Source organism: Zosterops lateralis (assembly GCF_965231275.1).
Source record: "Zosterops lateralis genome assembly, chromosome: 13".
NCBI classification, from domain to species: domain Eukaryota; kingdom Metazoa; phylum Chordata; class Aves; order Passeriformes; family Zosteropidae; genus Zosterops; species Zosterops lateralis.
The window spans coordinates 8,743,523-8,770,466 of record NC_139773.1 but is presented as its reverse complement, the minus strand read 5'-3'; the positions used below and the strand labels follow the sequence as shown (position 1 = coordinate 8,770,466).

Here is a 26,944-nt window from a genome sequence, read left to right as displayed (position 1 = left end):
GCAGGACAACTTCTTCAGCATTGAATTTCTCTCTTTATCTAAAGAGTCAGAGGTCCAAGGTCAGACAAAGGCCTTCTGGACCTGACCAGTATACACTGGGCATGTTCCTTGTACCATTTTCTCTTTCATACAGTCAGTCCTAGGGAATTGCATCATTTGGGATATGTCTAAACTTAATGGTCTACTTGAGAAACAAAGCCCTGCGAGGGGTGGTCCCAGATGCTGGGCAGAGCATGTCAACAGTGTGTGCTCCTGCAGATGGGGCTGAGAATGCTCTGAGTCTGATGGTCAGTGCTTCAGCTCATCCTTAGACTCGGCAGGTGGGCCCCGGGCTGGCCACACGGCAACCATCCACAAGAAAAGGGAAAAATTTTCCCACATATGCAGGTAGTGGCCTCCTACCCCTGTGGCCTCCTACCAAAGGCTGTGTAATCTCATGGGAATGTGCTTGTCTTAACCCTCTGCATCAGAACATAAAGTTCTCAAAGTGTTAGGGCTGTGTCTCAAGAGAACCAGGACTGAACCATGCTGCTTTGCTGCTACTGGACAAAATATGATTTCCTCACTTATAATTTGTTTCGAGTTTGGCCACTCATTAAAACAAAAGATATATAGGACAGAGGGTCAGGCATCACTTTTTGTTATCATCTACTTTACTGACAATATCCTTCCCATTTACATCCTGTGTGAATTCCCTAGGCAGGAAGCTATTTCTGTCTCAAGCCATACACTTTGAACCCATATTCTTCCTTTTTACCACATCAGCATTGTAGAGAGTAAATATATTATGTTTTAATCAGTTTAGGATTATGTCGGAGGCTTTTTATCCTGCTGTGCTCAGCTCAGTGACCAGCAGTGAGGAGCTCCATGCTGCATCTGCTCCAGCTGTGCATGAACATTGTTTCAGCACCAGTGGAACTTCCACTGTCGTCCAGGTCTTCTGGTCACATTATAAACCTTAAAAAAATTGTATACAGAATATTGTTTACTAACGCTGGTGTTTAGTAGGTAGCTGAAACATTCACAAAGTCCTGTTGATTATGCACACATCAGCACACAGGGCACGTTGGAGCTTGGATTCCACCTGCTCTGTGTCAGCAGAAGCGCTGCAGGAGCTCTGGCCCAGAGCTTCCCAGGAGAAGCCGCTGTGTCCCCGGAATTGCCCCTTTTGTGTCTCAGGGAGTGACGGGGCACTGGACTCCTCTGCGCGGGGACCCGTCTGACAGCCCTGAGGGGGAAGCTGCATGTTCGGAACAGAGAAGAAACAGAATGTGGGCAGAAAACGAGGAGCCTGAAGGGGCCAAAGGAAGGCAGAAGCAACAAGAGAGCTCTGCAAGGCCGTGGAGCGCGGAAAAGGCACCGTGAGTCGGGCGGGCCCGGCGCTTTGCCCCGCCGGCAGCACACCGGGTGAGCCCGGGAGGGGCGGCCCCACACACCGCAGGCACGGTCCGCCTCAGAACGGACCCTGGATCACCTCGATCCAACGCCCTGCCGGACTGGGAACCTTGCACAGCCCAGGGTGCTCACAGCCCCGTCCAACCTGGCCTTGAGCACCTCCATGACCAGGACCTGGCCCGGGGCAGGGACTCGGGCCGGGGCCGGGGCTGGGAGAGGGACCGGGAGCCCACTGGACCGAGCCCGCCCCGTCCAGGCCTCACCGCCCCTGGCGGCCCCGCCCTCCTCGGCGCCTGCGCCCGGGCGGGCCCGTGGCTCCCGGCGTGCGCGGGGCGCATGCGCAGGCGCTGCTGGTCGGGCTGGGCGAGCGGGGACCGGCGGCCGCCCGGGTGAGGGACGGGAGCGGCTGCGGGACGGGAACGGGACCGGGTCCGGGGCGGGGCCGGGCCGGGCCGGGCTCGGGCGGGCACAGCCCTCCGCCCCCCGCCGTGGCGCGGTGGGAGTCCGGCAGGAGGAGGAAGACAGGGCTGGGTTGACGCCCACCCGGCCGGACCCCGGCGGCTGACGGGGGGCCCGAAGCCCCGCTGGTGCCGGGCGGCGGGGAGGCCGGGGCGGAGGCCGGGCTGCGGCGGCGGGGCCGTGCTTGGGCAGCCTCAGGCCGGGCGGTGGGCGCGGGGCTGAGGGGCCGGGGGGCTGCGGAGCGCGCCCAGGTGCGGGCTGGGCTGGGTTGGGTGTTCGGCCAGCGCCCCGCTCTGCTGCGAGCCCCGAAAACGGAGACTGCAGAAACTTCGCCTGTAGAGCGAAGTCGGTGCCCGTAATTCTTTCGGTTTCCTGCATGTTTTCCGCGGCTCGCACAGCGCTCGGGTCCCCGCAGTCGGTGACGGAGGGATGCCTTTCCGGGGCGGGGTGCGCTCCCTGCCCCGACACCGGGCCCGGCAGCTCCCGGGGCCTCCTGTTCACCCCTGCTCAGGGCTTGTCCGAGGGCCGCGCACGGAGCTCTCGGGGGCCTGTGCTGGGAGCCTGGAGCTCTGCGGGCGGGCGCAAGGTGTGCTGAAATAAGTGATGTCCTAGGGAGGCTGCCGTGCGCTTTAAATTTGCTGTAATGTACTGGATCAGTCCTCATAACTAAAGTTTGGCTGCGGTGTCAGGTGTAGAGAGCTTGAAAGGCAGCCAGTGATGTAAGGGAGGACTTGAAACTGACTTGTACTCAGAAGTTTTCCTGAAGTAATAGAATGGGAATGAATTAAATTTCTTCTCCTGTTCTGTTCCAGGCTTGTAAGTTTTGCCACTATTCTGCAATGGATAAAAGGTAACTGAATGTTTCAATAAACGTTCAGGTAGCTTGTATCTAATGTTTCTTTTTGACTAAAACACCAGCAGGGAGATACTGGAGCAGATACTGTATATTAATGGGCAGCAGGTTTCTAGTGAAGAACATCCAGGTATTATCTGAAAAAAATTATGCGTAAACATCCCTCATCCTGGCCAGTCTGTAACTTCATGGATGCTGGGAGAGAGAATGGACAGCTGGAGTGGAGAGTCCTGACAGAAAAACTTCTTGGGGCACCTGGGATTTTTATCTTATCCCAGCCTTGTATTTATTTGGGATACACCAAACACCTGCCCTGCAGCAAGTTTGGTGAGCATGCCTGGCAGTGCCCTGGGTGTGCTGAACTGCTGCCACTGGCATACCCTGTGCAGTTTGCCAAGCCCTGGCTTTGGGGCCCTGGCCTGTCACCCCTGCCATTGCCTGACCTGACTGGGTGTGTCCCTCTAGCCCTACCGTGTGGATGACCAGTTTTCAGGAGCAGGCACACACAGGAATAAAGTTTTTATGGGACAATGCCAACTTGGCTGCTGAGCCATCACTCAGAGCACCCTGTCTGCAAGAGAGCTGTGTCCCAGGTCTGTGTCATTGTACACAGGATGTATAAAAGAGCAAAGTGGGCTTTGCTTGCAGGTGCCCTCTGATGCAGAGGAGAAACTTGCAGGAACTGGGAACACAGATGTGTTCAGATTTCCTTCATCATGGGAGCATCTTCATGGTCTGTGTAGTTACTCTGCAGTAGCTGCCTGTCCCCCTCCACTCCCTGGGTCACTCTGTGGACAAATGTGAAGTTGGAGAAGCTCAGTTTGCCATGTATAAAGCTTAGTGAATTGTCTCTTTGAGCAGAATGAAGCCTTGGGCTTGCTTTTCTAGGAAAACAGCCCAGAATAGTTGTATCTTCATGCCTGGAAAACACAGTTTACCCTGATGAGAAGTGTAGGCAAAGACGAGCTGCCACCTGCTGGCTCCATGGGCCTCTGGGCTGGGGGATGTCTGCTCATCCCTGGGGCAGGACAGCCCAGATCCTGTGCCCTACCCCAGGCTGGGGGTTTGGAAGCCTCAGGTGGGTTTCTAAAAGCTTTTGCTTAGAAAGGCAGCACTGGGCTGTTCAGCAGACTTATAAGGCATTGCAAAAATATTTTTAGGAACCTGCTGGGATTATGGTAATATTTATATTTACTCATTTTTCTCCTTGCTTTGGTAAGTAAAGATAGCTCTTTCAAGTGCAGCACATTATTCATAAACAGTTCTGTATGATCTTCCACACTGGAAAATAGAATTGTTGCCATCATGGGGGTTCCCTGGGGAAATGCTCATTTTAGGCTCCTCCAAGCAGCTGGGAGGGCGTGGGCCCCTGAGTGGAGCAGGAATGCTGACAGCCCTGCAGACCCCCCTGCTCCACAGGGTTCACCCAGAGGCTGGGGGGAAGGAGGCTCGGGAGGAGCAAACGAGATTAAAGTGAACTCTGTGGATGTGCTGGCCAAACCCAGCTCAGTTTGTTTTTCATGATGTTGCTTCTATTTTAAAATCCAAGTCACGGAAGCCATTTACAGTGGACTTTAACAGCACTGTTGTTTCCTGTGGGCAAGTTATATCTAAAGAGTTTCTCCTGTTTGGGTCCTAAGAAAGTGTGTTCTTGAATATAACAGTTTGAGGGGGGGGCAAGGGGTGGAGTTTTTGGAAGATAATTGGAAGCTTGCTATTTTTAGAATCTTTTGGCTTTTGAAAATATACTTGCAGAGAGGAGGGGAGAAAAAATATTTTGACTTGTGGATAAGAGGTGTGTGAAAGCTGCTTGACAGTCTTTCAAGTGATTATTCGGGTAATTATAAAATGGCATAAAGTAAAGTTACTGATGTTTTCTCATCTCTTTAGTTCTTCATTGATTTCCCAGGTGAGGGAATAATGGTAAGATTTTTTTCTCTGTGATGGCCAGCAGAATTTCTTCATTTTTGATTTTTCAGCTTCTCTTCTACTGAACAAACAGAGAACTGATATTTGATGGACTGGAAGTGATAGCTTTCTTTCCATTTCTCTAAATGTTTCTTATGTGACTGTGAAGTTGCTGGACTGAAGAACTTTACATTACAGTTATATATGTGAAAAAAATATTAGCTCTTTGGACTTTTATGCAATGTTTTTATGATAAAGCTGAGAAGGATACTTAGAAGTAAACTAGCTCTGCTCATGAAAAAATAGCAAAGTACTTGCAAAGCCAAAATTGATGGTTCCAGTTTTGCCCATGACTTTGCAGTAAGATCACACATATACATACAGAGATATATATATACATATACATACATATATATATATACACACATATATATATACACACACATATATAAGTATATATATATATATATATACATAAAATGTGCCACAAATATTCACGGGCCAAGTAACTGCTCCTTCTAAAAGCTTGTAGTTTGTTATGCATGTGTCTCTATGCTGAACTGCTGCAGCCAGTGATGGAAAGCAAATAGAGCACTAAGTGTGTTTAATGGGAGGTAAAAGGCTTGTTTGATTAGATTAGGGCTTCAGTTGGCCTTTATGCCCTTTTTAGGCAATGAGAATTCCTGACACTGTGTTTTAAAACCTGATTTTTAGCATGTTGTATGCAAGTGTTGCATATGCTGTGTTTTCTTTTGTAGGGAATGTTTCTGAGAGTTGTTGCCAAGCAATCTTGGTGTACTACAGACATGCTAGCTACCATTGTGCATTTTAAGGGTGTCTCACATTAAGGATGCTTTCATATTAAAAAAAAATATATATCCCTGATAGGTATTAGAAAATATGTCCAAAACTCTTTAAATTTGTATTTCCCAGGCTACATGTAATTCTGTTCTTGCTGAAGTGAAGCCTCAGTTACAGAAACTGGGTTTTTTTGTTCTGCTGTTTTATTTTTCACTTCTGTGTGTTTGTGTGTGAGTGTGTGAACACTGTACCTGAGGATTTGACATGGCCTCTTTGGTCATATACAAATAAGTGAGACTAAGGGCTGTGACCTGAAAATTAATTAAGGTGTTACAAAGGATGAGTAGTTTTCCAATATGAAACATCCCAATGCAGTAAATAAAGGTAATTCATTCTGGATTACAGCATTTTGTGACAATTAATGGAGAGGAAATACAGCCTACATGAAGATAATTTATGGTTATGCAGTGCTACTCTCTTTCAGAGTAAGGGCAGCATTATTTTGCAACTTGCTAACCATTCTGCTCCTTATAATTACCTGTTAAAACTACACCTTTTAATATTTGAATGCAAATGGACATGCAGAAATGTGGTAAATAGCAGTGTCTTGATGTAGGGCTGGGATGTTGCAGCCTGGTCACAAAGAGCAATGTGTAATCAGCTGCAGGAAATGTTTTTCTCCTGTGATCCTGTGTAATGGCTTGAACTGTCAGGAAGGGCAGAACATTAAGGCTCCAGGAATGAGAAGTTCACATGCAGATTGTGTGGCATCAGCTAATTGTCCATCAGCTGCTTGCACCTGGAGAAACAAATACTACCAGACTATGAAAACTGTAGGAGGTGGCTCTCTGGGCCACAGAGTCACTCCTTTAATTACTTTTAGAACTTAGGAAAACATAGGTGTGCTACCCTCTGCATTTTCTGCAGCCAGTAACTTGGATGTCCTTAGCTCTGTAGCCTCTTGCAAAAGGTTGGGGCTTTTCCAGCATGATTTGATTTAGTTCAGAGGAAGACAGACAGAGTTCTTTTGGTGTAATTTGCTACAAAAAATGGGAATTCCTCCATATGTTTGAGAGAACTTTGCAGGGGTCAGCTTCAGTCCCATCAGTGTCATCTGTAGTTCACAATAAAGGTCTGGTATTTATATCAGCAATGATTTTTTAAAAGCAGACATCCTGAAAATAGCTGAATATATTCCTTAAATGTAGATAGGACCTGGAAATTCACAGTTCTTGCAAAGGTAATTGTTAAAACCAGATTAATTTTACAGGTACACTTGACTGAATGGTGTGGATGAACCTCTGTGTGCTCATGTCTGTTCAGTGTCTCTGAATTAAAATGTCACCATATGTAACTGTGGCAGCCAGGGAGACCTTTCTGGATGTAAACAGCTGAGGTGGAGGAATCCTGTGTGCATGGTATAGCATGTATGTATATACAGCCTGCCTTTTCCTGCTACTTAAGAGGCAGTGACTAAACTGATCTGGTTTTGAAGGACAGTGTAAGTGTCAATTTGAAGTAATGCAATTGTATTTATGGTGTGAGCACCTGTCCTTGAATAGAGGCTACTGGAGAAAGTGATTTTTACTGTGTGTCTGGTCTGTGTTGAGTATTTCTATAGAGCAAAAAAAAATGGTTTAAGGAGACCAATGAAAAGGAATGTATATGTTTAGCTTTTGTTTCCCAAACACCTGATGGACTCCCTTACTTACTTACTCACAATTACCTTTTGTTTTGTCTGTGTGGTCAACTTGAAGCAAGAATTTGGCTGAACAAAAGGAGAGTCCTAGCACTCTCAGAAAAATGAGAGGAAACAACTTGTCTGCTTGAACACTGCTGTGATTAACTGTTTTTTCCAAGACAAATGCTTAAAAATTGTGGGTGTTAGAAAAAAACATTCCTTACCCTCTCCTTTTCCGTGAGAAGTGCGGTATAGACTGTACATTTTGAAGGACCCTGATTTCCTCCAAATATAATGTTTAATGATCAGTCACACCGTTTATTCTTTGTTTTTAATTTTTAAAAATAATAATTTTTTATGATAGAAGGATTGACTGGATTGCTGCCACTTAAGAGCTGTATTTCCTATGCTTTTCATCAAGCTATTGTAATTTTCCTTGGACAGAACAGAATGTTGCTTCGATGGTAGTGCTATAATTAACTTAGAGGCAAACTTCCTTTGTTTCCTCTGTAGGTAATATGCAGGGATATGAGTCAGTGGTAACCAATTACCTTGTTTATAGTGAAGTTATCCTTAAGTGCCCTTGAACTGTGGAGCATCTTAACTCTTCTTTTGGCTTCATTATGTAAAAAATGTGTAAAAAATGAAGGCATTAAACTGGACTCATAAGTAGTAGGATCTCCTCCCTCCTGCCCTGCTTTGTGGGAAATATGGCTTTGGAGTTCTTGTCAAGTGGACTGGGTATTGACTTTGATCTGAAAATAGATACAGCTTAATTACTGATGGACAAGGGCATGGTGGGATAGTGAAGAAACACTTCCAGGTGATCCTTGTCAGTTGTAGAATAACAGATCCCAGTACTGGGTGACAGAGCTTTCCTTTCACAGATGTATGTGGAGACTGAAGATGCTTTGTGGTTGGGATATTTGCCTTAACTCTGTTTATTTCTTTTTGAAAGTTTTTCATAGATCTGGATAAGAATTAAGACTTGGGTTTTGAAGTGTTTGAGCAACTTGCTACTGCCCAAGTCATGACGCTCCCATTTCGAAAGGACTTGGACAAGTACAAAGATCTCGATGAGGATGAAATTCTTGGCAAACTTTCGGAAGAAGAACTGAAACAACTGGAAACTGTTTTGGATGATCTTGACCCCGAGGTAGGCATTGGCCAAAAGAAGTTTTCTTTTTTTCATTTGTTCCATTTCTAATCTAAAATAAATTGAGACTTTGTATAATATACTTTTAAGCAGAATTTTTTTCATGGCCTGCTGATGATCTCACATATACATGTGTGTATATAATGCTTATTTCATGTTTGCAAGATGGGCACAACTGCAGTAAAGGAGAACATAAGAAAGGATGTTGGGAGGAGCTTTCTGGCATTTATTTATAAATAAGAATTGCTGTTGTTCATGTTCTTGAAAAGAAAGTTTATTTAGAAAGGCCTGTTTGACTTTCCTGTTTCCAGTGCTGTCTGGTAAACAGCCCTTTTGCATCATATTTGTTTTATTATTTCTGCTGTGGAGTTTGATGGGAGTGAGAGGGTGCCAACCTCTCCTGGTGATTCCTGGTCCTGTATCTGGTAGCTTATGTCTATTCCTGTTCTCGTGCTGACTTTGTGAAGAGAAGACAAATGATTGCTAAGCTCCTGATTGATTGTGTCAGCATGGGGTATTGAATAAAGAATATTACAGCTTTCTGCTACAAAGAGCTGAGTTGTCCTCTACAGATACTGGAGCTTATGTCAGACTGCAAGACTTGTGTTTTCACCTCAGGTTCTCTGTTTTTGCTTTAATAAAACCAGGATTAGTTTAATCTTGATGTTCAGGGATTGGTTCAGAATATTACAATCACCTGTTTTGTTGCACTGCAAGAGTACTGATATTTTAACAGAGGAGAACTGGCAAAGGGGCTGGTTGTCTTTCATGGCAGTCAGCATTCTGGTCATTCTGTACTAATATCCTCATTTTTCTCTCTTTAGTTGAAATATGTTGATGCTAACAAAGAAACATCCCACCTTGAATCAGGTCAAACCCAGAAACACTCTGTGTTAAAATAATAGTAGTCAGTTGTCTTAAAATCACATGGATGTAAGTGACAGAGGAAATAGTCTCTTGCTGAATGTAAACTGCAAATAGATGAGTTTTATTTAGCACTGCTCATTTAAACAGTGCTGATTCTAGCAAAGAAATGCAAAGTAACTGGCAAATTGAGTGCTGGGAGCTATTGTACTTAAAGAATTGCTTCAATCCTGCTGAGAGCACAGCGTGCTGCATTTTCGTTATATTCTCCATGTCTAGATTACCTTGTGTCCTTCCCTGCCCCAAAAAAAGGAAGTTGGCAGGGGATCAAAGATTGCCTACAAAAGATGATGTATCAGGGCTGAACCTTGCAGAGAGAGAGAAGGAAGAGGAAAATGAAACTAAGCAGGTGCTCCTGCAGCCTTTCTGAGCTGTCCTGTGCTCCCTTTGCCTTGCAGAACGCGCTGCTGCCCGCGGGCTTCCGGCAGAAAGACCAGACTGCCAAGAAGGCCTCGGGCCCCTTCGACAGGGAACGGCTCCTGGCATACCTGGAGAAGCAGGCCCTGGAGTACAAGGACAGGGAAGACTATGTGCCTTTTACCAGGGAAAAGAAAGGTAACACCACCCTTTCCCCTGTAAGTGCTTGTGAAACCTCTGAAGTGGGTGAGCCAGAAGTACTGTGAACCAAGTTTGATTGAAGCACTGGCAGCTGTAATGCTTTTAACTTGCAGCATTGCCAAATGGCTGATGCTGTGCAGGGCCAGGAGGCTTCCTGTTCAGGCATTTGTGCCACTGGTGTGCTTTTTGTGTGTAGCACAGGAAGGAAGTAAGACTCAGAGATTTTATCATAGATTACGAAGTTCTGATGGGCATGATATCCTCAAAGTAAGAGCCAACACTGATTTCTGTCAATAATAACACATGCTGTCATTGTGCCTGTGGCTTATGCCGTGTGCTGAATGCAGACAGCAACCTTTGTAACACTGTGTTGGGTTAGAGAAATGGCATTTGAATGATGTTGTGGTCGGCAGTAATGTTCAAAGGTGATGTAGGCTGACAAGGCCAGACAAGTGGTGTATGCAGTCATGGTGTTTTTCTAGCATCCTTACTGAAAGATTTAATAAGATTGCAGTTACTCCTAACTAATTACATAGTTATCATCACAAGTTTTGCAATCTGGCAGTGGTTTGTGGTCTGAAAACCATGGACATGTTAATAAAGCCTGGGATTTAAAATTTTTGCTTTGGGTCTAGTTTTTTCATTGACTTAATGGGAAGCGTTTTGCTTTTCAGAAGAAAATCAAAATAGAATATGCTTCTTAAATATTGTAAGAACAGGTCTTTTTTTTTTCCACCCAGAACAGAAGTTGCCAAATTTGTTGTGCCTTACAAAGCACTATTGGTAGGCACAGACACTCCCAGAGCTGTGCAGGACACATTTGTGTAGGAGCAGGCTTTTAGCTGTCACCACAGTGTTTGAGCACTGCCTGTGACTGCTGCTCATGTCAGCCTTCCCCAGCAGCAGGGCAGATCTGCTGCACTAATACTGCAGTAAATTGTTTCCTCAGTTGTGTTCCAGCTGCTCAAGATGAGCAGGCCCCTCTTTTCTTACTGATTTGAAACCCTTTAATTCTACTTAATTATCTGGTGTGAATCATTGCTATTTCAGAATTGAGTCTTCATTCATCCACTGAGTTGGTGTATATGATTGTGGGGTCTATTTGGTAAAAATTTTGTTGGGGGTATTTGCATTTTCTCTGCCTGTGCCAGATAGATTTACCTGCAATGCTGGTGCCTCCCTTTTCTTTCATGAAGTAACAGAGAGATTGTGACTTTACAGAGTGCTGCCCTGTGTGTGATGGACTTCCTTTGGAGAGCATTTCGTGCTCTATTTTGTAGTTACCTCCCTTTGTGTTGAGAGGTAACCATGACACTCCTCTGCTGACAGGAGAACAGGGTTTGGTGCCTGAACCTGGAGGAGTTCCAAGTAAGAACCATGTGATGTATTCACTATAGAAAGCAGAAGCACCCACAGCAGCAGTGCCTTCATGGTACCTCTGCTGCTGCCATGTACCTGTTCACGTTGTGTTTGCCTGCACCCGCCTTCTGCTGCTCTCCTGACACATTTGCCAGTCTGTGCTGGAGACTGATGGTTCAGTGTGGTTGAGTTTGGTATATTTGGGGCTCACAGGTGATTGGGGAATCCCTTGCATCCTGTGCACTGCTCCCTCAGGGAGTGAGCTGGGCAAGGAGGATGTGCTCTAATACAATTTTCTGCTGGCTGCTAGTGCTTCTTTCACATAGATGGCTCTCTAAAGTCAGCTTGTGTGTACATGCACACATAAAGTATTTGCTTGGGTAGATAAAATCTGTGAGAATCTTGTAGAGAAACAGAAGGGTCCAGCTGTAACGCAAATCTTGGTTAAGAAAGATCAAATGTCATTTCCTTTATGTAATAAAGAATTACTAAATAGTCTGTCTGCATGTTGCAATGAGTCATACCAGTGTAGTTTGTAAAATTTCCTGGATCTTGTAAAAAAAAAGTTGATATTTAGTAACTTCTGTCATTTATTTTAGTGCTGTAGGAGAAGAGAAAATAATACGAGAAATGAAATGTAGATTACTTTCATTAAAACTAAAAATGTGGAAACAAATGTTTAGTATTCAAATTGATGCTCTGTTAAGTGGGCAAGAGGCAAGAAGGTCAAGCTCATGTTGTAGTAGGTGAGGGATAACCTTTTCCCCTCATGAAAGTATTATGGTTCAACTTTGACTTGCTGCCACATTTGTTTCCATTTTGCACAAAAATGGCAAATGTAAATAATTTCATCTTTTAAATCAAGAAATCATTATCTAGATGTAGAACTCAGAACGGGTGTGGGGCTCAACTTAATACTTGTGTAGGATTATTTTTTTTCTATAGGAGGCTTGTATCCTAAGGTGCTTTTCATTAATATTAAAACAGACCAACAGACAACAAAGCTGGGTTATAATTTTTCACTTCATCTAGAAATATGTGTTATGGAGAAACTCTAGCAAGTTGTAGAATAAAAGGGTTGGTGAAAATCTTGCTTGAATCTCCTGTTAATTTAGGAGTTCAGATAAAATATTTGTGTCCCTGGTTGGTCTTGTTGCTCTAATTATTCATTTCATGGAGCAAGAAGAGGAAAATCTACCTTTCTCTTTCCTTTTTCTATTTTAGTAGAACTGATGTCCTGCATGGTGATTTGGTCTGCAGATTTATCAAAGAAGCTTACCCTAGGTTAATTCTAAATATCCTGTCTTGCTACTGATTCTGGTAACCTTGTTTTCCTGCTAGAGTGTGAAGGAAAATGCTCTCTTCCAGATGGCCCAAGTACCTGATTTTGGGGTAACATGTTATTAAAATAATGTTGCTTTTCCTTCAGTGATAGATGATGTAATTTCTCCAGGTCTTTGGAACTTCTTTTGTCTTGTGCTATGGCATGTGGAAATCTGAAATAATGTAAAGTGTCCTGCTGTGGTGAAATGAACAGTGCTAAAGAAATGTGAAGTTTAATCCCTAAATTATATTCTATTCCATTTTCCTAGTGCCTTGATTTTGTTTCTAAAAGCATCCTTAAAAACTTAACTTCATTTTAAAACATGATTTAAGTCACATTCTGTTCCAATTAAGTGTTGAACCATACAGTAAACCATTGTTCAAGAGATTCATGAGACCAATGTGGTAATAATTGCAACAAAACCAGCGTTGTCTCCATGTGTGTACGTAAGTATGTCATAAAGATTTTACAGGGTGTACTGCGAGGAGAAGGAGCTCTCATCCAAGCAGTAAAGCAAGGGTTCAGCACTGAAGGCTGTTGCCCTCAAGTGTGTTCACTCATCTGACAGAGTCTGACCAGTGCTCCTCCTCCTGTTCCCTTCTCTTGGAACAGCAGAAGAAGAGAATTATTGCAGCTGAGATAAAAACATATCTGAGATAGTAATGCACTTTGTGCTGTATAGTGCAAGGCATTACCAAAGTATTATGTAAACTAAGCTTTGCATTTCTAGCCTTTGCACTCTCCTAACTGTGGCCTTCTCTTCTCTTTGCGTTCCTTTGCCGGGGTGTGTTTGTTCTGTGTAGATTTGCAGTTCATGTCACTTCTGCTTTAGGTTTCGTTAGTTTTTTCCCCTTCTATGTCACCCAGAAAACAGACTGAAACTGCAGCCACCTGGCTGAAGCTCTTTTGTTGGCACCCTGCTCAGTTGTTGCTCTAGATGACCGTTGCCTTCTGTTGCAGCAGGATTTGGGATGCTGTGATCTCTGTTTGCCATTGAATCACTTTAAAGTCTTTAAAGGAAGTGTGTTACATGTTGTGAAGTGAAGCTAATATCCTGTAGGAGCTTTGCAGAAACAGCTTGTCAAATTGATATTCTCCATACAAGAGCACTAGAACAAAATAACATGTGATCCTCCAGCTTTAATGTAAAACAGTTTTCTGATTCACTGCTGTGGCCTGTAATCAGATAACAGATAACAGCTCTGCAATGTCTGCACTAAGACATTGAGGAACTCGCTTGTAAGTTGAATTAAAAACATTAGAATAAAATTGTGCTTGCAAGTGAGTTGATAAACCTGTTACATGATAAGAACTGGTGATTGATGAAGTGTGGATTATATAAATTTCTGAACTAAGGAAATGTTAGGGAGCATAAGATGTAAGGAGTACATCAGATGTTGCTCACTTCTCTTCATGAAGTCAGTGATGAGAAAAGCTTGTATTCAGTTGTACTCAGGTAACACTTGATTTGTTTCCCCAAATGGACTACCCCAAAAGTGGATTTTAGACTTCCTTCTGGTGTGCAAGGTGTGGCTGCCTGCTGCCTGTTATTGTGGGGTATGTGAGAATAGTACCAGCAATGTCCAGGGCATGGCCCCACTGAACAGACCTGATTTATGCAAGGTGCTGAGTCCCACCTCAAGTGCTGTGAATCTGTGTGGGAAATGCCCAGGGCACTTCAATAAACACCATCCAGTGTTCCTGCCTATAGGGTAATACCATTGTGTGGAACTTGGAACTGAAAGTTCATTCTGTAGCAGAGGAGGCCTGTGACTTAATCTTGGATGTGCATCATCTAACATGTTAGCTTAAAGGCATGGAACACCTGCCTCTATAATTATTACAAAAATTATGTGAACATTCCTGAAATTTGCCTCTTCATGTTGTATTCCTGAATCTTTGCAGTATCCTGGCTGGATGAATAGGAGCTGTCATGTTCCTTCATGTAATCAAATCCCTGCTATTTGGAAATGTTCCACTTGAGGGCCAGGCAAGCTGCACATCTCATGGGCTGTGCAGATGTGTAGTGGTTTTTGGTTTTATTTAAAGCTTGCATTAGGAAGGGGGAAGGGACTCGCTGAACTGCATTGGCAGCAGGCCTTGAGTGAGATCACTGTCCCCAGAGACACAGGGGTCTTACCCTTCTGGAAGTAAATTCCTTGCTAGGAGTGGGGAAGGACCTACTTTTGTATGTGCATTGTAAACCTCTGATTTCTAGTCTAGGGTGAGATGAAGCCAGTGAATGAGAAATTATGTACACAAGGGTGTGACTTGTTCTGTAACAAATACTGCTCCTGACCCTGCTCCACACAGCCTGTGTGACTGCAGTTGACTGCAGTTGGCTGAACATTTCTGGAGGGCAGTGGCTTTTAACATTTTTGCTTTGTTAAAAACTGATTATACTTCTCACTCTCTTTAGCTTTTCTAAAGAGTCAGGCATGTGTGGATAAGTTTAGTATTACTCTTAGGAAGCAGATATTTGAACCAGACCTCTCTAACTGATAAATTTAAGAATTGCTGAAAAGCAACATCAGGAAAAGTAGTTCTGTTTTTGTGAGCACTATGGGATGAACTAGACAGAAGGCTGAACTAGGTTAAAATACATTTTTGCCAAGTTGCTTTTAATTGAGATCAATTTCTTTTTCTTGGTCTCTTCCTGCTGCACTGATGCTGCAAACAGGATGGCTGAATGAAGGCTCAGTTGCTCGAATCCCACTGTCCTCCTTCCTTGTACTCCAAAATCCTCACCTTTTTGCTAGCCCATATTACTGAAGGAAAGTAATACAAACATAGCTGCTGAAAGGCCTCACATCATGTGTATGCTGCTCAGAGTGTTTTATGGATTAATGAAAAGCTTGTCAAACATTCTTGCATCTCTTCTATAAATTACAGTTTTAAGTTAAACGTTAATCTCTCCCCAGTAGGTGATGCTGGTAAAATAAAATGATAGAAATGTATTGCATCATTTATATCAAAACAACCTGAAAATTGCTACATAAGCCTTCAATTTATGAAGGTTTTCTTTTAATCCTGAATCACCAACAGTTTCTTCTGCGCTGTCCGTCAAAGCTGAGGTATGGGTGGTAATGCATGTCAGCTGCACTTGATTACTGTTTGGAATCAATACAGTTATGTAAGGAGGATTATTTTCTGCTTCTAAATATGGATAATGACCATTTATACAAGTTTCCAAAGAGATAGCAACCCAGGAACAAAAATACCATGTTGCTAGCAACAGCTCTTGGTCATCAGACTGTTGTGAGAGAAAAACCTGATGTGCTTCTCTGTAATCTGTGCTAGTGGGAATGCATTAACTTCCTTAAAAAAAAAATACCACAAACTACTGTAATCTAGAGAAGATATGGAATACATGAATTTGAGTTTAGTGATAGCAAACTCCACCTACTATCACTGTAACTGGGACTTTGGGGTGAGGGTGATTCCTCTGTGGAAATAATTTTTATAGCTATGGATTTGGCAGAGGGTTGGCTCCTGAATTAGGACTGAGACTTCATAGGATGATTATCAACACCACTTCCTACCCCAGGAAATAACAAAAGGAAGTTGGAACTCCTTTCCTATTGCTCTTTCTGCTGATAGCTCAGGCAACTTGGAAAGTTTGAAAAACTTGAACTTTAAATAGCTGTTAAGATTTGAATCACAGTTGTGTAGCTGTAAGCAATTTCTCTCAAATGCATCAGTACAAGAGCTTTTGTTTGCCATGTTAATTTGTCCTGAACCTAAGCACCCCTTCCCTGTCCTGGCTCTTACCCAGTGGAAGACTTTATTGTTCTGAAAGATCAGTTCTAAACCATTCACAGCTGAACTGTTAGAAAGGCTGTCTCATATTCTGATTTCCTACCCTAACTTTCCAAGTAAAGGTGTATGCAGGAATTCTGGTAATTGCACAGACCTCTACCTAATTCATGTCTTTAAAATAAGTTTTCCCATTACCTGCCTGTAATAACTAAGAAGTTGGTGCAGAATGTAATATTACTCTTGGCTCTTTTGCCATTGAATCCTTGATGACCTTTCTAAGTATCATTTTGGAAAACAGTGTCACTGGCTGAGAAATCTGTTACCTTGTTTTGTGCTGTTCACAAACCATGGTTTTCTCAAGCAACTTTAGTTTTTTGCCTCAGAACTGAGGTTAATATCTGAAATCAGAAATATCATGTATGGTGTAAAAACCAGGCGTGTGATTTCAGATAACTTTGTGATATTCTTTCTCTAGCACATTCAGGTTACAGTTCTGCCTGGGTCCCTTTTTCCCCTGAGAGGAAACTCAGCATTCTCTAGTGATACTAAATCTTTCTTACAGTCTTTCTAGACTGTTCAAAATGTATCATGGAGGTTTATATGTTACTTTCTAATCCTTAGGAGAAACAAATAAGTTGGAATAATGATCCAGACTCCTGAAAATTCATGCCTGAATATGCTCTTTCCTCATCTCTGATTTGCAATAACAGAAGAATCTTTTATGTTGTCTGTGGTTCTTCTAGTATTCACTAAATGTAATATGTATTCTTTAAGTACATAGTATTTGAAAGATAAATAGCTATATAATATAAAGTAACATCAGACTTTCCATTTTGTTTACTCCAGGGAAAATATTTATCCCCAAGCAAAAGCCTGTACAGTCTTTCACAGAAGAAAAATTCTCTCTTGATCCAGAACTGGAGGAAGCCTTGACCAGTGCCACAGACACAGAATTAGGTGACCTCGCAGGTGAGGCTTTTTTGAAGGGTGAATGGGCTGGTGTGCATTTAGACAAGAAAGATGTGTAATTAATGTGGTGGTGGATGGATCTGACTACGGGATGTTATAGTTGTGATAGAAATTAGATAATGTTGTTTGCCAGTTTGCTTGAAGCAAATTTCACCTTTGTTGGTTTGTGATAATTTGCGAGGAAGTTAATTATTTTGGCCTGCCAAAGATACCTAATTTTCAAACTCAAAAATTTTAAATCCGTTCCTCAGACTGACTGGTTTTGATGTGTATGTGACTGCTTTTTCTTATGCATAACAATGAGTTTGTATGTGCCTGTATTCCAAAAGCTTCATTTTGTGATTGAGCTGCACTTTTTAAAGTTGGTGCTTGAACCTGGTGAGGTCAGAACTTTCTAAGATGTGAAAGTCAACTAAAATGTCTGTAATTAATTATTTTTTTCTACATTTTTCAAATGAGTAAGATATTGAATGGCATTTTGTACTGATAACTGTTGTACGAACATTAGGTTTTGTTATTTAAAGGAGCATCTGAGCTGAATTCATCAGGAAGAGTAAAAACTGTGTTTTTCTTTTTCAGCAATATTGGGGATGTCCAACTTGATAACAAACAATCAGTTCTGTGATGTAGTAGGAAGCAGTAATGGGATAGACAAAGACAGCTTCTCAAGTAAGTGTGTATACAAGTGCTAGAAAAATCAATTCTCTGTACTGCACACAGTTACTATAGCATTCACTTTTTTTGCTGTTACACCAACATTCTTTTAGACTCCTAAGTCCTAGTCTGGAAATGTGTATGCCTATAACATTGCTAATCGAGTTCTGGCAAGAGTGGAATTAAAATATATGTACACTAAAGTATCCTCTGCATTTAAGTCACTTTTTGGTGACAAGAGCAGGCATAAGCATGCATTGTGTGTGTTGGTTCTTAGGTTTTATATTTGTGTTTGTAATTCAACTCCTGTGTGCTTTCTAAAAAAAGCAGAAAGGCTGTGAGGACTTTTGAAAAACAATTTAACTTTATTTAACTTTATTTAACTGAACTTTGGTGGGGGACAGTTGTAAAGACTGATGAAATGATCTTTAAGTACAGTAAATATTTAGTATGTGTATCATTTATCCACAATGAATGTGTGCAACCTGTCTGATTACATTTAAATGCCTTACTTTTCAGATATAGTAAAAGGTGAAAAAATGTTGCCTGTTTTTGATGAACCACCAAATCCCACAAACGTGGAGGAGACACTGCAAAGGATTAAAGATAATGATTCTCGTCTTGTTGAAGTTAATCTAAATAACATTAAGGTAATTACCTGAAGGCTTCAGTAAATATGCTGCTTTTTCTCAATAGAAGACACTTCAACCTGCAAAACTCTCTAAGAGAACATGATAGGCTTATTCTAAATACAGTAATCTTTCTGCTGAATGTTGTAGTGTGTATAAGCTCAGAACCTGCAGCTAAACCAATAAGCCATCTTGGTTTCTTTTGCCAAATGTGTATTTAAAAAGTCTTAGACTTTCTCACTGCCAGCCCAGATTTCTGTTGCTGCCAAGCTGGCAGCAGTTCCAGCAGCTCATTATCATGGAGTCAACTACTTTGTTGAATCCTTTGTCCTTGATGAAGCAATGTGCTCTCAGTTTGTATTGCAAGCAAAGGGATATTTGTGCCTGACATCCTTCTGATTCTTGTACAAAAGGGCTGGTGGAAGTTAGGGCAGCTTCTGCTCCTAAGTGTAACAGTTGTGTTTTTACATGTGACAAGCTTTTGTATATTTGCTTGAAAGAAACCAGAACTGCAGCACCCCTGACTTGCAGTGTAGACACCAGGGACAGCCTTGCCAGCAGCCAGAGCTGCTTTTTCCCCTTACTAAAGGAGGAAAATAAAATCCATGGTTTAAGAATACTCTGTAACAGGTAAATGCTAGCCAAAATAACTGCCTAAAAAAGCAACAGATCAAAGTCTCTGATACAATAAACTGAGACATTTGCTACCCTAATTAATTCCTTAAATTATTCCTTTTAAGCTTGCTACTATACTGTAAAAATGATTGCTTTATAGAGTTGGTGACTCTTACAGCCATTACATCTTAGGGTAGATTTTCACTGTGAGACTGCTGGAGGCCAGTGGTAGTTAGTATTGTTGGGCATTTTGCTGTAAAGAAATAAGATAGTGGGAGAAGTTGGGAGGAGGGAATAAACTTGTCTATCTCAAGAGAGCAAAATGCTATTTTTAATTCCAGAACATACCAATTCCAACGCTGAAAGAATTTGCAAAAGCCTTAGAAACCAACACACATGTGAAGAATTTCAGCCTGGCAGCCACCCGGAGCAATGATCCTGTTGCTGTTGTAAGTACTCACGATAATGGCTTTAAGTGGGGGGCAGGGGAAGGTAGGATAAAAAGGCAGTGGTAAGGAACTGGATTTAATCCAGTTTAAATATTCAGGGATGAAAATGTGTCCATTCTGCTACACTTTAAAGTATGCTTTCTTTAACAAACCTTTCTTGTATCTAAGTTGGTAAATGATTACTAGTAACTTAATATGCAGCAATGCCTCAGATGTGTAAGAGAGAATTCTTTTTCCCAGTCCTGTTCCTTGATTTTTCATTTTGCTAACCTCCTTCCTTTTTTTTCTTTCCTACTTGTTTATTCCTTCTATTCATTCCAGTAGCCAATAGTTTAGTCAAAATTAATTTACAAGCACATTTGAGGACTTTAAAACACCCATAATATTTTTCAACTAACTAGAGTTTTATAAAATACCTGTTTCTTTATCTCTCTGGTACCAAAGAGTGGCTTAAAATATTGGTATATAAAGCATATTGGTCAAAGTATCTAGCTTGATGCAATTGAAACTTAAATATAATTTATTGCCAGGTCATTTTTTTCTATGTTGAATTAATGCAGTACCTTATTTAATTACAAATAAAGAGGTAAGAAAACAAAAATAATTGTTTTACAAGGACAGTCCTTTGCACTTGTTTTAAATTCAATTTAGAGAAAAAGCAACTAGTTTGAAAGACTCCATTAAATGAACAAATGAGCATTTCAAAGCTTTGGTCAATTAAAAAGTTTCTTTTCAGCAGGACTAAAACATGTAATAAAAATCTATAATGGCTTCTTTTCTCAGGTGTGGTTTTGTTGGGTATTTTTGTACTGGGACTTGGTAGAAAAAAAAATGCAAAGGGTACAAATTTTCAATGAGACAGTAAACTCAGCAGTTAGCCAGTCCTGTTTTCTTTCTTTCTTTCTTTCTCAGAAATAACATCAGGTATAAAAGTGCCTTTAGCTACATGCTGGTACTATGCTTAGAGCTTTGAATTTTACCTCTTCCTGCCAAATCTGTATACAAAAGCATTTTGAAAGTCAGATCTCCTGTTTACAAATTAACCATATCTAATTCTCCTCTCAGATGACTAATGCCCTTTCTTTGGCCTTTGCTTAGCAGCCTGCATTGCTCGTTGTGTGCTCTGAAGGCTTACAAAATGGAATTGGTCCAATATGCTAATTTCAGACTATTTATATTCTGTGTAGCTTTTTAGTTTGTAACAAGAGAAAGACAAGCTTTCTCTTGACTGAATGCTATTTAAAAAGGGAATGTAGATAATGCCTGGCTGAAGACTCATCTCAGTCTCAGTAAGTGAAAGCTTGCAAAGTTACACCTTGCATCTCTGAACTTGCTGCTTCCATGGAACTAGTCAGTGAAAGTGGGTATTGCTGTGCCCTATGAGGTACTGCAGCAAAATTCAAAAGTTTAATGATGCTTTCTTATATTCAAAGGCTCTTGCAGATATGCTGAGAGTAAACACAAAATTAAAAAGTTTGAATATAGAATCAAACTTCATCACTGGAGTTGGAATTCTGGCATTGGTTGATGCACTGAAAGACAACGAAACGTTGACAGAGATCAAAATTGATAATCAGGTAAGTGAGGTGGTAGCTAAACCTATCCAATCCTAATTGACTGAATACTTTTAGAAGACAGCTTGTGGTAAACTCTTCAAATTTTTTATGTTTAATTATCTAACACCATCAACAATTGCCCTTAAGATTGTGAGAAGCATCCAGCTGAGGTTACTCCTGGTCATTTCTGTACTACCTTGTGCTTTAAAATGTACAAACATATTTCAGGATCTTCTGCCTATATTTGATTAACTAGAATGAAGCTGAGTGTTTATTGACTGACACGAGGAAAGTATTTTGATCTCTTTCAGGATGAACACGTGTAAGCTCTGTTGTCTTTGTGTACCTTTTATTTTAACAGAGGCAGCAGCTGGGCACAGCTGCAGAAGTAGAAATTGCCAAGATGCTTGAAGAAAACAACAAGATCCTCAAATTTGGATACCATTTCACACAACAGGGACCTCGAGCCAGGGCAGCTGCAGCTATCACAAAAAACAATGATTTGGGTAAGACCTGTCATTATTAACTGAATGGGGGTGTGGCACAGGCTTTAAAAGTGTCTGGCTATTCCCCTTCTCCCTTGACAAAACCAGAATAGCACAAGAATAGTAGATCAGTTTCAGGTTTCTCCTGTGCTTTACTCCTACTTTTTTGTTGTTGCTTGATATTTTCTGTTTAGTTGCAGAGTGTTCAGGTACATGAGCAAAAGATTTTTAGCATAGTCTAGAACACGAGCATTCAAGTTTCATATGAGTTGAGGCAAAGGGAGTGAAAACAATAGTTTTGATCACTCCATTGTATTCAGATAAGATTAATTTCTTCTTTGAAAGCAGTACTTGAAACTAACAGTGTAGGATGCCCTGTTCAGTTTCATTATCCCAATGTCACTGGGATTGCTTGAGCAAGGAAACTGCTCATGTACAGAAGCTGGGACTGGGTAATCTCTCCCTTGGTGCTTCTGTTCCTGCACAAGTAGCTGATAGCAGTGGCATCTTTATTTGCTGCAGTCAGGTTTGTTGGAGCTCATCAGTTAGAATCCTAATTAAATGGATCAGCAGAAAATTGTTTAATAACGCAGCAATGAATGGAAATAATTTGTATAATAATGTCAAATATGTGAATCACTCAACTACAAAATAATGTCCATCTATGCAAATAGAACTGCATTTTAAATCTCTATTTAATTAAATCTTTTGGTTGTTGGTGCTTTATGGTGACCTCTCATCAGTGTGAAAAAGGGCCAAGCAGTTCAGTAGTAGTAGCAGTAGTTAAGGAATATGTTAGAGGGAATGACACAAGAAATTGGAATTTGGTTTAAAGATCTGATTCTCCACTCAATAAAGGTTAGATGGAGGAGAACAGCTCTGAAAGATACGGATGAGTAACTAGAATAGAGCACAGAGAGGTAAGAAAGGCACTCAGACACTGCAAATCTGTTTCTCAAAACAGATTCTAAACCAGTTGGGTTTTTTATCAGAATGCTTCAGGTGTCTCACAGCTTTCTAAAGTTTCCCCTCTCACTAGTTCTGTTATTAGTGCTTGACTGTTCAAAATCTATGCTTCTATTGATATCTTGCTTATTTTCCTTTGCTTTCTTAGTCTGGAGTATGCGAGTAAAAGTTTCTGCAAATACATTTTCATCTCTCCAGCCCTGAAGCTACAGAGAAGGTTCCTCTGAATACCCACTTGGGTATTGAGCATCAAACCAAGATGTTCGAAGTCTCTCATTTCTATCTCTGTATGTTCCTTCTAAAAAAAAGTCTACATCTTATTCTTCTTCCTTGCTCACACTGTGTTGTACCCCTTCCCTGTTCTTTGTTTTTGTACTTTTAACTGCATGATTGGAGAAGTCTAGGGCTGGAAATTCTTTTCATCTGTTCTTGCAGTTTGATGGAAGCAGGTATGAATAACTTCTGCCACCTACCTTCCATTGAGTGGATTTGAGAACAGGTTCGCTTTCTTATGTAGGTGTGCTTGCTTCATGTTTTTAAACAAAATCCTTTATATTTTGTCTTTTATGTGTACTATCAGACCTTTAGTGCTGTTTGCTTTGTCTGCACAGAAAAGGTAAACATAATTTGATAGTGTGGAAACATCAAAAGTAATACAAATGTTGAGGAAAACTCCAGTCATTCAATCCACATCACATATTCTCAAATCTTAATAGCATGTGAACTTTTAGTTATTTTATTTACAAATTTTTATTGCTCTTGCATTTTCTGACAACTGAATGTTTTTATTAATAAATGGAAGATTTTAGGCTGTCAGTTGTAATATCTGTGTGAGTATAAATTGTCTTAGATATACTGTGAAACTCTTGTAGTGTTTCTTTTGAAGCCATGTAAATTAAATTCACCTCTAAAAAACTGCAAAAACTGTAAAAAAAGAATTCTGGCTAAATCTGCTTATCAGACATAAGACGATTAATGTTTCCCACAAGTCCCTCCTTGGAAGTATTTGCAGCTGTTTGCGAATAAGGTGATAAGCTTGGCTTATTTGTTTAAAATGCTGTCTAATGCTACGTGTTAGCTACCTTAATTTGTGGTACTTCATGTGATAAAACAATTGTTCATGTTATAGAAACACAAAAAATACCTAAAATGTTTTATGTATATATTTTGCTAATATAGCAACGCTTCTCTTTTTTGTCTCTGTTGTTGCAGTTCGGAAGAGAAGGGTTGAAGGAGACAATTAGCAAAGCTGATGCCAGAACTGTGGAGTCAGCACGGGCAGCACCGTGGGCTTTGGCAATCTTGGACTACATTGACCTGGGTTAGAAGGGAAAAGACTGGAAACCCCATTCCTTTTAAAGCAAAGCAATGGAATCATCTTCTGGCATGCATCATGGTTTTGGGATGGATGGATGGAGACACAGTAACTGTGCCACTCTCTGTACCATAGGTTTTCATTGGGGTTTTTTTAAGAACTTTTTTTGTATTTCAGGACTTTGACTGTGCTTTCTAAATGTAAAAATTTAAAAATGTAGTTGCAAATCAATGGTATAATTGTCTGTAGTCAAAGAATGGGACCTTTAAGATCATTGGGCAGGTACTGACCCAACTGAAATGTTTGTAAGAAAATCTGGGGGAGTGTATTTTCATGGAGGGGTGTGTATATTCCTGACAACAATGCATTAGTGAGAAGGGATTCTTCACCCAGCAGCTGGACTCATGTAGAGCTGTTCAGCTTTGTTCATATGCACTGAAGAGAAATCTTTCACAGCAATGTTATTTGTAATTCTACTGTTTTGGTTTTTTACTAGTTCTTGATACTGTGATCCAGTTCAAAGACATCCTTTTAAGCCAAACAAAAATAAATTGGCTAAGGACTTCTCCCAAGAGATTAGAGGGACTAATACAAATGTGGAAGCCTTGCAGAAAAAGAAAATAGAAGCTTTGCAAAATGAGAGTTTTCCTGTTACACCTAAATCTTTAAAGTCTTTTTCAAAAGATCCCATAACTGTGTCTTTCTCTATATCTAAATTGGATACATTTTTAGACTGATTTCATGTGTTCATCATGGTTATTTAGTTTATATTCTTTGTTTAAAAATTATCTACATTCATAAGTATCAATTTCTCTAGAAGTAGTGGACATTCATAATTAAAATACTGCATAACTGTACAGGAAAAGCAGCCTTAACTGTAAGACCACTGAGCTAAGTTGCATTACATTAAGCTATTTGTACTTCATACAGATCTAACAGTTTTTTATAGTGAAGTAACACTTTCAAGAAAGGGTTTTTCCATTCTATATCTGTCTTGATGTTGAAACACTACCTAAGACATGCAAAAACTAACCAATATGTAGTGTCAAATCTCTAGGGCATAGTCATTATTAAAGTGTTTAAAGTTCTATAAGCAAACTAATAAGGCAACAAGAATCACTTCTGTACATAATCACAGTACACTTTGAAATATGAAAATCTAGAAGCTTTTTGGTGTAGGTCTGTTTGGACTGTCTTGTATTAGTTTGCCTTGAGATCACAGAAATGTTCTACAGGACAGCTTGGGTGTATTTACAGCAACAGAGGATTCAACTGACAACTGTTTTCATCCAGAGATGAATTTATGTGTAGGAAACATACTGGACTGAGATTTTTGCATCAGGTTGTATATACTATAAAAACAGAGCAAGTCTCTGACACTCTGCCCACGTTGTAATTTGCTGCACATCTTGGTTTGTATCTTTAAGGACAGACTTTATTCTGGAGGTGGCTTCAGATTTTACTGCAACTGTACAGAGAATTTTGAACTATAGTGCCTTCAGTGAGGATGTATATAACTGGTGTATACTCGTGGAAGAACCTTTTTTTCCCCTATTTCTAAATCAGCCTTTTATTAGAATTACAAATAAATATGTGCTCTGAAAACCAAATTAGAAGTAATTCAGTTAAAACCAAAGACTACACTTACTGTAACCTCACAACAACATCGGAAGTGTTCTGATGAGCAACAAAAAGGGCTTCTTTTGGTTTGGACTTCTGTAAATTCTCAGTAACTTTTTAGATTTTGAAATAAACATTGAAACAATTCTAATACAATATGCGTACAGTCACAAGTTAAGCGTCTTTTTACAGACAGACACTGCTGTATAAACATGGCCAAAGCATATCATGTGCTGAGTTGCCTGAAGCTGTACTTTGCTTTTTATTTGCTTGACACCATGATCATTTTGTGTCAAAAAACAGACTGTAATGTCTTCCTTCATTTGTTGAAGGGCTGCATGTTCACCGAATATGTTCATGTATTGGGGTTCTATGATGAGTTATTTTATCATTATCTAAAAAGATTAGGCAATTATCTCCTACTTGAAAATGAAGGAGAAAACTGAAAGGCTGGATTATGGAAATAATAGCCCAAATCCCTTTCTTGCTTTTACTAAATCAAGTTTGGTTGTTTAATTATTTATATTCCAATCAAAGGCAGGGCCATTTAAATTGCAACTCTTAGGTGTCCTGTCACAAATTATAGTATTGGACTCTAATAAATGGTTTGGCTCTGTAGACAGCAGCTAAAAATTTGACTGCTTGTGACAGATACCTGACAGGCTGGGCATGGAAATGAATTTTTTTCAAACGAAAGGGTTTAATCATCCAAATTGTTGCAAGACCTTTGGCATGGTGCATGGAACAGCTATCAGCAATCACTTTTGTGCCTGCAGTGTGTATCTTTTTTGGAATAAATTTATAAATTCAGTCTATAGCCAGGAATCTTCAACAGTCTCACCAGACAGTGATGTAATGCCATCGAGTGTGGTGAGATCCTGCCTATGACTTCACTGATTTGGAGTGCAGGAGTGTATTTGATTACCAGTTACCATAAACACAAGGGCTTTTTTCCACAAGAGATACTGTTTTCTTACTGATTATTTTTCCGGCTTAATGCAGAAATCAAGTGACCGCATATGTTGATTCTGTTGGTTCCAAGCTAAGCATGGAAACATAACCAATATTTCAGAGCAATTACCTATTTACTCTTGTATTTTAAAGAAATAGCCTCATTCTCTCTACACCTTGAGTAATTCTGCGTTTGTAACCTACAAACGAGCAAGTGTGTTCAATTTAAATTTCCATTGGGGAAACAGGTATTGGAGTATTTTAGCATATCAGCACTATATGCTGTCAGATTGTAAAACAGTTACTAATTTTTTGGATGATTAAAGTACTGTATTCTTGTTGTGGCTTCGGGGTTTTGTTTGTTTGCTTTTTTGTACTGACTTCCTTGAACCCCTTGTGTTTGTAGCTAAAACAAACTTCTCCATCAGGGAAGAGAACGGGCCGGTGTCTCTGGGCGGGGCGGGCTCCCCTCAGCCCCGGGCGGGGCGCGCACAGTGCGGGAGGGGAGCGGCTCGGCTCCCTCCCCACAGCGGCACCTGCGGGGCCTGAGGGAGCGGC

General features: G+C 40.8%; 1 protein-coding gene across 2 annotated transcripts; it reads left to right on the top strand.

Moving 5' to 3' along the window:
• Nucleotides 1-1,723: 1,723 nt before the first annotated feature.
• On the top strand, nt 1,724-26,731 carry LOC310914822 (tropomodulin-3-like). 2 transcript variants are annotated; one of them, XM_083871249.1, is made up of 11 exons: nt 1,724-1,784; nt 2,667-2,704; nt 8,056-8,253; nt 9,576-9,732; nt 17,024-17,146; nt 17,726-17,815; nt 18,320-18,450; nt 19,386-19,493; nt 20,927-21,070; nt 21,411-21,555; nt 23,713-26,731. In XM_083871249.1, exons 3-11 carry the CDS (start codon nt 8,128-8,130, stop codon nt 23,742-23,744), a joined length of 1,056 nt encoding a protein of 351 aa, XP_083727375.1. In that variant the 5' UTR covers nt 1,724-1,784; nt 2,667-2,704; nt 8,056-8,127; the 3' UTR covers nt 23,745-26,731. The 2 variants fall into 2 exon arrangements, with proteins under 2 accessions (XP_083727375.1, XP_083727376.1); XM_083871250.1 differs by lacking the exon at nt 2,667-2,704 and having other exon boundaries at nt 1,725-1,784.
• The last annotated feature ends 213 nt before the right edge of the window (nt 26,732-26,944 follow it).

Coding starts and splice junctions, on each gene's coding strand:
- LOC310914822 (XM_083871249.1), top strand. CDS start 8,128: ATGACGCTCCCATTTCGAAAGGACTTGGACAAGTACAAAGATCTCGAT. Junction 19,494..20,926: donor GCAATGATCCTGTTGCTGTT/GTAAGTACTCAC, acceptor TTATATTCAAAG/GCTCTTGCAGATATGCTGAG. Junction 21,071..21,410: donor AGATCAAAATTGATAATCAG/GTAAGTGAGGTG, acceptor TTATTTTAACAG/AGGCAGCAGCTGGGCACAGC.